At 45.6% G+C, this 12,500-nt stretch overlaps 1 protein-coding gene across 1 annotated transcript in view; it reads right to left on the bottom strand.

Annotated features, from left to right (window-relative positions):
• Window positions 1-6,576, bottom strand: part of kiaa0513 (KIAA0513) — a gene marked incomplete at its 5' end in the record, with an annotated part of 33,142 nt that extends 26,566 nt beyond the window's left edge. Inside the window, one exon of the mRNA XM_079223290.1 lies at window positions 6,188-6,576. Coding sequence (XP_079079416.1) covers window positions 6,188-6,576 — 389 coding nt within the window. The remainder of the gene's footprint in view (window positions 1-6,187) is intronic.
• Between the last annotated feature and the right edge of the window lie 5,924 nt (window positions 6,577-12,500).

Genomic DNA, 12,500 nt, shown 5'->3' with positions numbered 1-12,500 from the left:
GGCTCACTACGATATTCTCTGAGAGCCTGTTGGAGTGTTTCTGCCAACTCAACGGCTTGTGTTAGGTCAACTTGTGTAAAATCTTTCTGAACACTACAAGACATCCAATAAAATTAAGATCTACCTGATGCAGAATTCCTCTGGCCTCCACAGCTCTATCTGGGTTGTCTTCATGTGAAATGTCTTCAAGGACACACACAATAGCAGGCAACCTATCCATCACATTCCGACCAGCTACATAGCGGCACGCCCATCTTGTATCACTAAGACGCTGAAGCTCCTTTGGTCCAGCACCTTTAAACATCTCTTGTTGCACCTTCAGCCATTTATCATACGAGCCTGACGTAAATACATACAGACGTTCCAACAAAGAAAAACACTTTCCTGCCTCAGATACAGATTTCACACTGTCCACTATCACTAGGTTTAAACAGTGTGCACTGCAGTGTGCATGACTGGCTACATGCCTTATTCTCGCCTGGACACCTGAGTGCTTCAACGGCTGCTAATTCAAGCCTCGCCTCTCTAGACAGTCTGATTTGTTCTGTTAAACCTGCAGCATCCAGCCTTTCTGCTTCCTGAAACTCTCAAAAGCTCTCGTGCACCATGCCGTTATAAAAGTACCTAAGAACAAAAGACATTTGTTCTTTTTTTTTTTACATCTTTGGTTTTATCTACTATGACAGAAAATTGTTCACTTTCTTTGACCTCTTTAATAATCTCATCCCTGACCATCCCTGCTAAAATGCTTATCATTTCATTTTGAATGAGGCTGCTGGTGTATTTGGCATTCTTGGCTTGATCTTCTAATCTCGTCCTTACTAACTGGTCATGTTTGCTTACGAGTTCTAAAATGAAGGAAAAGGAAATTGCCCCTGTTTTCTGAGTCAGAAGACTCCCTACGACCGCGCTGGGCAATATTCTGGGTTGCTGTAAGACACAGTATTTCACCTATTGTTTTGATGTATTTTTGATTGTCAATTATCTTTTTCCTATTTTCTGCTTCCATCAATACTACCATTGATGTGTTTTTGTCCTTCCTCCTTTTATTTTCTTCCCATGCAAGCATTGCATTGACATGGTGCTCAGATTTAGCATGACGACAAAATCCACTATCCTTAAATGTTGCTTATTTCCAATTAGAGAAACCAACCACTGACGTAAAAACGCTCTCGAGGACATTAGGTAGAGAAAAATGCCTACAAGGATGCTGCATCTTTAGAATGCGAGTACTCAAGCCATTGATGTTCTGGGTACCACTCTACGTGGAAACTCCTCCAAGCTCCACCCTGGAGAGTTCTGGGGAATCCCTGCCTGCTTGGTTGACTTGGGCTGTCAATTCGATGCTTAGATATATCTAAGAGAAAACAGGTTAGAACAATTTTACAGTGAAAATAAGTTGACGTAATTCCTCTACAGAAATCATACTGATTACTTTGTTTAGGTATACTATGGGCAGGGTAAATACCTAAGTGTTTTGTTTATAAAAAATAGTAAATGCAACCATATAAATTACTGTTTTATCTCATCTGAGACATACCATGTGGACCTGTTGGACTGGTTGTGTCCTCTGGGGGTTCTGGGCTGTCTTTCTGTGGCTCCACCTCCACACTGACTGTCTTTCTGTGGCTCCACCTCCACTCTGACTGTCTTTCTGTGGCTCCACCTCCACACTCTGACTGTCTTTCTGTGGCTCCACCTCCACACTCTGACTGTCTTTCTGTGGCTCCACCTCCAGACTCTGACTGTCTTTCTGTGGCTCCACCTCCACACTCTGACTGTCTTTCTGTGGCTCCACCTCCACACTCTGACCGTCTTTCTGTGGCTCCACCTCCACTCTGACTGTCTTTCTGTGGCTCCACCTCCACACTCTGACCGTCTTTCTGTGGCTCCACCTCCACACTCTGACTGTCTTTCTGTGGCTCCACCTCCACACTGACTGTCTTTCTGTGGCTCCACCTCCACTCTGACTGTCTTTCTGTGGCTCCACCTCCACTCTGACTGTCTTTCTGTGGCTCCACCTCCAGACTCTGACTGTCTTTCTGTGGCTCCACCTCCACACTCTGACTGTCTTTCTGTGGCTCCACCTCCACACTGACTGTCTTTCTGTGGCTCCACCTCCACACTCTGACTGTCTTTCTGTGGCTCCACCTCCACACTGACTGTCTTTCTGTGGCTCCACCTCCACACTCTGACTGTCTTTCTGTGGCTCCACCTCCACACTCTGACTGTCTTTCTGTGGCTCCACCTCCACACTGACTGTCTTTCTGTGGCTCCACTCCACTCTGACTGTCTTTCTGTGGCTCCACCTCCAGACTCTGACTGTCTTTCTGTGGCTCCACCTCCACACTGACTGTCTTTCTGTGGCTCCACTCCACTCTGACTGTCTTTCTGTGGCTCCACCTCCAGACTCTGACTGTCTTTCTGTGGCTCCACCTCCACACTCTGACTGTCTTTCTGTGGCTCCACTCCACTCTGACTGTCTTTCTGTGGCTCCACCTCCACACTGACTGTCTTTCTGTGGCTCCACCTCCACACACTGACTGTCTTTCTGTGGCTCCACTCCACTCTGACTGTCTTTCTGTGGCTCCACTCCACTCTGACTGTCTTTCTGTGGCTCCACCTCCACACTGACTGTCTTTCTGTGGCTCCACTCCACTCTGACTGTCTTTCTGTGGCTCCACCTCCACACTGACTGTCTTTCTGTGGCTCCACCTCCACACTCTGACTGTCTTTCTGTGGCTCCACCTCCACTCTAACCGTCTTTCTGTGGCTCCACTCCACTCTGACTGTCTTTCTGTGGCTCCACTCCACTCTGACTGTCTTTCTGTGGCTCCACCTCCACTCTGACTGTCTTTCTGTGGCTCCACCTCCACTCTGACCGTCTTTCTGTGGCTTCACCTCCACTCTGACCGTCTTTCTGTGGCTTCACCTCCACTCTGACCGTCTTTCTGTGGCTTCACCTCCACTCTGACCGTCTTTCTGTGGCTTCACCTCCACACTCTGACTGTCTTTCTGTGGCTCCACCTCCACACTGACTGTCTTTCTGTGGCTCCACCTCCACTCTGACTGTCTTTCTGTGGCTCCACCTCCACACTGACTGTCTTTCTGTGGCTCCACCTCTTCTGTCTCCCTCTGGTTGACTGACCTTTTCTCTTCATTTTTGGGCCCTGAAACTGCAATATTACTAGTGGCTTAGTTTTAAAGAGGATCTGATATCTGAATAGTGCCATCAGTTTGATTTATAATTAATTTAGTGCTTGCATTTGGATGGTAAGTTAAATAGGCTATGGTCTAATGGAGCCCATTAGATGTGTGTTAACACTTACATTTAGTTGTTTTCCAAGTCCAACTTTGATTTCTCTAAAAAGAAAACTGCATTCAGAGCCCACAGCACAAAATGTTCATGACAGATTTCCCTTCATAATGACAAATACTTTTCTAAATGGCCAATTGCATTTCTAATTAGATTAGATTCAATGGCTTGTTCTGTATGTATTAGGTTATCACATACAAAATAATTTATACCAAAGCTAGACTAACTAGCTAGCGAAAGATAGGGTGGACAAAAGAACGCACACTTTTTACTGTTACTGAGTTTACTGTAGGCTACATGACGGAGTACCTTTAAAAACATCCAGAAAAAGGCTTTTCGTGAGAAAACGGTTAGTGGTATCTAAAATCTGATTTCGGGAATAGCTTAACAGTTAGGTTACATAAGTAAGGAAATTAAAAACTGAGAAAAAACTGCTATAACATTTTCTGTCAGTCCACCATACTGCACTAAAGATGTTAATAAGACGTTGGTTAGCTAAGCTAACAGTGGCAACTTCAAGGCTAGCAAGCACATGCAAGCTGTATAGCGAGCTAGCTACTGTATGCTACCAACTTTTGCAAGCTAGCAATTAAATAAACGATTGAAATTACAACGGAACTGTCTATCACATATGACCACCCATCACATTTTCTTGATTCACAATTCAGCAGTACTGTACCTTCTTTCATCACTGCAAGCCTACAGTACGCTTGTCTCCAGTCTGTTTTTGGCTTCTCTCCGGAGCTCTTCGGGAGATGGGCAGCAACCACGGTGACAAGCGAGCAAAGCGGACTCATGGACTCAACCATTTTACAGGGGAGGGGGAACTTAAAGATTTTAGCTTTAGAAGTTACCAAAGAGATCAACAGCTTAAGTAGCAAAAATATAATACCATTCAATACATGTATAGTGTATTATAGGAGACACTTCTGACAATCTAGGTGGCAAACAATTTTTTTAGGGTGGCAGCTGCCACCCCTTGCCACCCCGGTGGTTTCGCCACTGAGCAGTGGGTTTCTCATCTGTAGGTCAAGGACCACAGAGGTCACACCACAGAGATCCAGGCATGAAATGATTATGATTCTCTTATGAAACGATTAGGCCTGCAGCAGAAATGACAGAGAAAAAGAATCAAGAAATGTCTGTGAAAAACTAAAAGTACCCTGGTATTTAAAAGTGCCCTTTTAACGTTTCACCCTGCTCATATTTGATTTCTCATCAAATATTCATGCATCCGTTTGACTGCTGTCCCCGCTGGGAGTTAGAGGTGAGTCATGGGAATGTTGAAGTCATCCTGGGGACAGACATGTGAATGTGAACAGAGAATAAAGGAGGACGAGAATGACAAGAAACAGTGCAAGTTAAACCACTGAGCGGATAGAAAATGAACCACTGGTGGAAGGTGGAAAGGGTGAGGACAGAAGCGTCCCAGAAGCCCTGCTGGGCATCGAGGACTGGGGGAGGGTTCAACACACTGCTGTGAGCCGAGGAGATACCATCAACACATCCACCAACACCACTCTGGTCTACTCCCACCAACACCACTCTGGTCTACTCCCACCAACACCACCCTGGTCTACTCCCACCAACACCACCCTGGTCTACTCCCACCAACACCACTCTGGTCTACTCCCACCAACACCACTCTGGTCTACTCCCACCAACACCACCCTGATCTACTCCCACCAACACCACTCTGGTCTACTCCCACCAACACCACTCTGGTCTACTCCCACCAACACTACTCTGGTCTACTCCCACCAACACCACTCTGGTCTACTCCCACCAACACTACTCTGGTCTACTCCCACCAACACTACTCTGGTCTACTCCCACCAACACCACACTGGTCTACTCCCACCAACACCACTCTGGTCTACTCCCACCAACACCACTCTGGTCTACTCCCACCAACACTACTCTGGTCTACTCCCACCAACACCACTCTGGTCTACTCCCACCAACACCACTCTGGTCTACTCCCACCAACACCACTCTGGTCTACTCCCACCAACACCACTCTGGTCTACTCCCACCAACACTACTATGGTCTACTCCCACCAACACCACTCTGGTCTACTCCCACCAACACTACTCTGATCTACTCCCACCAACACTACTCTGATCTACTCACACCAACACCACTCTGGTCTACTCACACCAACACTACTCTGGTCTACTCCCACCAACACCACTCTGGTCTACTCCCACCAACACTACTCTGGTCTACTCCCACCAACACCACTCTGGTCTACTCCCACCAACACTACTCTGGTCTACTCCCACCAACACCACTCTGGTCTACTCCCACCAACACTACTCTGGTCTACTCCCACCAACACCACTCTGGTCTACTCCCACCAACACTACTTTGATCTACATCCATGCAACAGCTGCACATTTCATGAACATGTTAAACTAGGGCAGCACGTTACAGTTTATGGTTAAGAGGAGTCATAAAGCACCAAAGGCTAGATGAGATGTGGCCTTCCTTCCTTCACTATGCTGAAGCTCTACATCTCCTCATATTGCAGACTTACAGTCAGGGTCATTATTTTTACACACATCGCATTAACACATGTTTGTGTAGAATTCATATGCAACTTGAATTATAGTTTACATTTTGACAGACATTCATCCATCGCTTTATCTCCAAACAAGGAGCCACTGATGCTCTTTACTGTTGTGCAAGAACTTTTGTTTTACGAGAGAAAGAATGTGCCATTTCTTCTGTAAAAAGAGAAATGCATGTTTTAAAGCCGCTTTGTGCACAATTCTGTAGAAAAGTGATTATAGCATCTTTCAAAATCACTCTGATCCATCATGTTATTATTTTATGAAAATAGTAGATATAAAAGCGTCCTCCCTTACTTTCCATGGAACACCTTCTCCACATACGCCTTCATGAACTGCCTCCTCTCCGCCGTCTCGCTGTCGGCGTCCTCTCCGCTGTGAGCGGACGAGGAGGACGACCTCCTCAGCTCCCACATGTGAGCGGGCGTCTCCATGTCGTTCTCGCTGTCGGCCGACTCGGTGGCGTCGCTGTCGTGGTCTCCGTCCTCCTGCTGCTGCTGGGAGCTGGGCTTGGTGGGCGCCATGGGCTCCGGCAGTAAAGGCTGCTGGTGGACCCCCAGGCAGGGCGCCTGCTCTGGGGAGAAGAGGTCGGCATGTCCGTGGTGTTGGCCTCCGTCTGTGCTGGGAGCCGTGGCCTCAGAGGGCAGGTCAAAGTCTATCAGGTTGTCCACTGCTACGGCCTCCATGCCGGCAGCTGCTCCCTTCCTTTAGCTCGCTGCTTTCACAATGAGCTCGTCTGGGCTCTAGTCTGGGCTCTAGTCTGGGCTCTAGTCTGGGCTCTAGTCTGGGCTCTAGTCTGGGCTCTGCAGGAACATGAGGGGATCACAGATGTGGGTCCTGGTTGGAGGGCAACACTGGTTATTGGGTTTTGGTTGCACAGACCTCCACACCCCGGAGGGTGCCGACGTCAAGTGAACTCACACCCAATTCATCTGTGAACAGAGGAAGGAGAAGGTTAGCTTTGTGGTCACCTTTTGCATGAAGATAAAGATGTACTACGAGGCAATATGTTAGACACAAAGGGCAGCGAGAGGTAAGACTCAGAGTCTACAACCATGCTAGCAAGCTAAGTGCTAATGTCAGCATGCTAACATGCTCAGAATGCTAACGCTAACTTGCCGGATCCCTGGGATACTTCCTCCTGGGTCAGAGCCATGATGAAGAAACAGCCGTCAATCAGCACAAAGCAGGCTGTTAATGGATCTGTCAAGAGGACACATTTTACTTCCTTTTCGAGCCACTAAGCTAAATACTTCAAATGTTAAAAAGCATTGCTTTCCCTCGGCTTACATCGTGGTCAACGGAATATCTTCAGACTCTGGATTGTTAGCCATGAGGTGACATCACCATGGGAAATGATTACCGCTCCTGAAGTTGTATGGATTGAACTTGATTCATCTTTTAATTGAAAACAAATAATAAAGTTACAATACGCAGATTGGTGGATATTAAATAATGGTTACTTGCAGCTCCAGTTCTATTGAATCAGTGAAAAATAATGTGAGCAGTGATTTAAAGATGTGGAACTTCTTTTGTTGCTATGAACACATGAACATGTCTGCTGTGAAGAAGTGGTTTTATAGATGATGTCACTGTAACACAACCCTCATCCAACAGCCAATGACAAAGCAGGACAACATAGAAGTCCTTCATATTCTCTCAGACTTGCTACTTATAAGAGAAAATAAGCAAATCACAAGAGGAACATGGGCAAACAGGAAATACTGTCAATTTGACTCAATATACAACAACTCTATGGCACACAGACAACTCCTCACCTAAATGAGTTAGGTGTCAAATGACTTGCTGTTTGACGGTTCCGTTCTTTAACTTCCTCATGCTTTTGTGTTTGAACAGAAGTTTCTGGAAGGAAACCTGAAGCAGCTCCATTCATGTATCACAGTCAGTAAGAGGTTTCATTCCAGAGGAAAGGAGAGATCCTTTGATAGAATATATATATATATATATATATATCTCATCCCAGGGCAGCCTTAAACCTTTCAGTTGTTTCTTGTGGTTATGACATCTTAAGTGACTATTGAAGCAAACAAGTTCCTTGTTATTCACGAGTCAGCATTGATATCATGCCGATAACAGGAAGATTGAAACCACAACAACAGGAAGCTCAAATCTTAAACGTCATATCTGATCTCTCTGTCTATTGTGTCAAACAGCATGTTCTCAAATCAATCTTAAATCAATCAGCCAGTCACACACACTTCTGCATGTTTGGACTGCAGCTTTGAAGAGAAGTAGGTTATATAATGCAGTATTTGGTGAGTAAGACCTATGGTCGGTCTCTCTCTCTCGCTCTCTCATATTTTTTCTCAATGTGCACATTAGGTAGATGGAGCTTGCAGACTTGTAACAAAGCCCCACACACACACACACACACACACACACACACACACACACACACACACACACACACACACACACACACACACACACTATAAGTAACATGCAAACATATCAGCAAAAACTAATGACATGTTATAAGCAAAGTCATTGTCAATGCATGTATCGAGGCGGTCAACTCATAACTATGCATACATCTTAATTAAAGCATTGCACTTCAGCCACAACAGTCTGGACCTGCAACCAGCCTGTGGTTCTGAAAAGTGACTCCAATGCTTCATGTGTTAAAGCTGCAGTCTCTCTAATGTCCACCAGGGGGCGACTCCTCTGGTTGTATAGAAGTATATGCTTCATGTGTTAAAGCTGCAGTCTCTCTAATGTCCACCAGGGGGCGACTCCTCTGGCACTGTTCATTGGTTCCGTTGGTTCCTCTTGTAGTTGAAGTCCCGTTTTCAGAGCTCAGGCTGTTGTTGCAGATGGCTTTAGATCAAGTCCCCACATGATCCCAGAACAGAAATGGACGGCTCTACCCGGGAAAACACTGAACTGGGGAAGACTGGTTTTTGGTGACTGAACGGTCTTGTTGGGATGTTGTATACGTGTCATCTGTTGTAACAGACATCTTGATCGCAATGAGACTTCCTGAATAAATAAAGCTGAAGTGTGTCATGCCGAGGAGGCAGAGTGAGATCTCACCAGTAAAGCTGAGCATATGGCCCACAGCTCAAGCCCAGTTCTGTCAAGCTGAGCCTCTCATGGATGGCAGCGGCCAGTGACCACACACACACACACACACACACACACACAGTGTCTGAACTGCAATATAGTGTCTGGTCTAGTAATGAAATACTCTATTCCATGCCAGTAGGGAGCGCAATAATGACCATATATGCTGTATTATGCTACAATGTGACATTATTAATAATAATGACCATATATGCTGTATTATGCTACAATGTGACAATAATAATGACCATATATGCTGTATTATGCTACATTGTGACATTAATAATAATAATGACCATATATGCTGTATTATGCTACAATGTGACAATAATAATAATAATAATAACCATATATGCTGTATTATGCTACAATGTGACAATAATAATAATTACCATATATGCTGTATTATGCTACAATGTGACATTAATAATAATAATGACCATATATGCTGTATTATGCTACATTGTGACATTAATAATAATAATGACCATATATGCTGTATTATGCTACAATGTGACAATAATAATAATAATAATAATAATTACCATATATGCTGTATTATGCTACAATGTGACAATAATAATAATTACCATATATGCTGTATTATGCTACAATGTGACATTAATAATAATAATGACCATATATGCTGTATTATGCTACAATGTGACATTAATAATAATAATGTCCATATATGCTGTATTATGCTACAATGTGACATTAATAATAATAATAATTACCATATATGCTGTATTATGCTACAATGTGACATTAATAATAATAATAATTACCATATATGCTGTATTATGCTACAATGTGACATTAATAATAATAATAATTACCATATATGCTGTATTATGCTACAATGTGACATTAATAATAATAATAATTACCATATATGCTGTATTATGCTACAATGTGACATTAATAATAATAATAATCACCATATATGCTGTATTATGCGCCGCGGCTCAAGAAAGGTTGAGAGCCCCTGCTCTAGCGGGAAGGGGACCCCCTACAGGCCCCTCCCCCCAGAGCCCGGGGCGGCGCTCCTCGTGATGGAGGACGCTGATCAGATACGGAGTCGCCTGAGTGAGCTGCTGCAGAGCACCACATGACCCGTCCTGCTGTGTGCATGACTCACAGGAGGCATCATGCAGCACACACGTCCGCCACACCACCAGTTGGGCCAGGCCTTCCTACAGTCCCTCCGTCTGCGTCCCTCCGGCTCTATGAGCAACATGCGGTAAATGCAGAGCAATAAATCAGCGGCTCTTCTGTCAGATGCAGCGCTAGAGAATATTCAGCGCGGGGCCTTCACAGTCACGCTCTCCGGACACTCGTGGTTACGCGCTCTCTCAAGCGCCCCTGAACAGAGCTCAGCCTCATGGTGGCAGCCGACCACTCAAAAGCATCCAGGTTGACCAATGCAGAAGTGACCCTTCAACCTGTGTGTTCAGGTTGTAGAGAGTTCTACTCCACCCTGTCTGACAGTAGAATGAAGATGAACTCCATCTGCTTGTGCCAACTGGTCCTTGTCCCCATCATTCAGCCTGGCATGTTGGCCTCTGCTTGGCTGAGCACCACGCTTCAGGAGTGACTGACTCATCCACAGTAGGGGTTAGGGAGGAAATAGCAACACTTTTTTGTATTAATTCCATTTTTCCAAGTACAGCAATGCACGACAAGTATCACAAGTTAAGTATGTTGCATGTAGGCAGCATCTTAGTGCTGTACCAAGTGGAGGTGGAACCAATTTGAACTACCTTATATATTGTAGAGCGGTTTTTGATACCAATGCATCATATTTCATAAAGCTCAACATATCAATCTGCCAAGGAAGTGCTTTTTAGTTTAAATGGTTAATTCCAACTGTTTCTATTGCTACCCATCAAAGTACAGGCTCGGTCACAGCAACCACAGGCGTACATCCATCTTGAGATGCATGATGACTGACTTCCATTTAGCCGCTTCAGTTTCAGTGTGTTGTCCACGCCGCCACACTGCCACGGCTCACCGGGCCGGCAGTGTCATGAAGGAAACCTGTGCTTTTACTCCGACAAGTCCAAACGTCTGCTGTGAAAAAGGAAGAACCTTCAGATCTGGGACGAGCGTTCGGCTCAAAGGCCGGTCACAGCAGCCGAGCCTTGGAGGGCAAAGTGAGCGATCCCTCTGTCTGGAGGGCAAAGTGAGCGATCCCTCTGTCTGGAGGGCAAAGTGAGCGATCCCTCTGTCTGGAGGGCAAAGTGAGCGATCCCTCTGTCTGGAGGGCAAAGTGAGCGATCCCTCTGTCTGGAGGGCAAAGTGAGCGATCCCTCTGTCTGTGAGCGATCCCTCTGTCTGGAGGGCAAAGCTGATCCAGGAGTTGTCCTGTAAACCGGGATGAGCTTTACAAAAGACACCATGGGTGAAACGTTCAGTGCTCTTCCCGTTGGTCTACCATCGTATCCTGTGACTGCACGGGTTACTGGCCCTGCTGAACAATGTCTCACTGTTTCCAAAGCTCTGCAATCAACTTGGTGAGACTAATGTTCGTATTAGGAACCATGGCCAAAAGTTATGAAAACCAAGAGCAAGACTGTGACGCAGCAGAATCATCCATTGGGTCCGCTGCTGCATGACTAAATGCTATGTTCCACCACGGCCCTGAACCAACAATGATTATCAGTCTCAGAACTGATAGCAGTCCTCCAGCTGAGCCGGATCGCACCTCTCCAGGGACTGAAGTGTTCCCGGAGCAGGAATGTGGTCTAGAGGAGCTCTACTCGTGGACCCACACAGCCCTGTACTGCACTACGTGTCACCTGATTACAGGTGTTACCAAGGCAGTCACAGCTTTGACCAGTTTCTATCACCAACAAAGAGGAACTACGGTTTTAAAACCACAAATCCACCAAATAAATACCACTTATTACATAGTGAATATGTTTTAAGGAACAACACATATCTTCATAGTTGTTCATTTAAAGTGGCAGAGTGTGACAGCTGAGCTGCACAACCTCACACATCCCATGATGCAGCAGGGCAGTGACCAGCTGAAGTGGCTGATTAGAGATAAGTCAGAGGTTGACCGGTGGACCAGCTGAGGGCGACGGGGCGTGCAGACCAGCGGCAACACTACAGATGTTCCCATAGACACAAACACAGCAGCACTTTACCCCACAATCATGTCACACGGAGTACGGTGAACCTGACCCACTACGGCCACCATTACATTACATTCAGCTGATCCTTTTATCCAAAGAGACTTTCAATAAGCGTTCCTTATTCAAGGTGTAGTCTGAAGAGATGTGTTTTTAGTTTGTGGTGGAAGATGTAGAGACTTCCTGCTGTCCTGATGTCAATGAGGAGCTCATTCCACCAATGAGGAGCCAGGACACAAACAGTCTGACTTTGTAGAGTGTTTAGCTCTCAGTGACGGAGCTACGAGCCGATTGGCTGAAGCCGAGCGGAGCGAACGAGCATTAAATAACACAAATGGGATTGTACATTCAGGGTGCAAAACTGGAAGAACCATGTTTGTATTTCG

This window comes from Taurulus bubalis (assembly GCF_910589615.1).
Source record: "Taurulus bubalis genome assembly, chromosome: 9".
NCBI lineage: Eukaryota > Metazoa > Chordata > Actinopteri > Perciformes > Cottidae > Taurulus > Taurulus bubalis.
The sequence above is the reverse complement of the archived record's forward strand: the minus strand, read 5'-3'. Positions and strand labels throughout refer to the sequence as shown.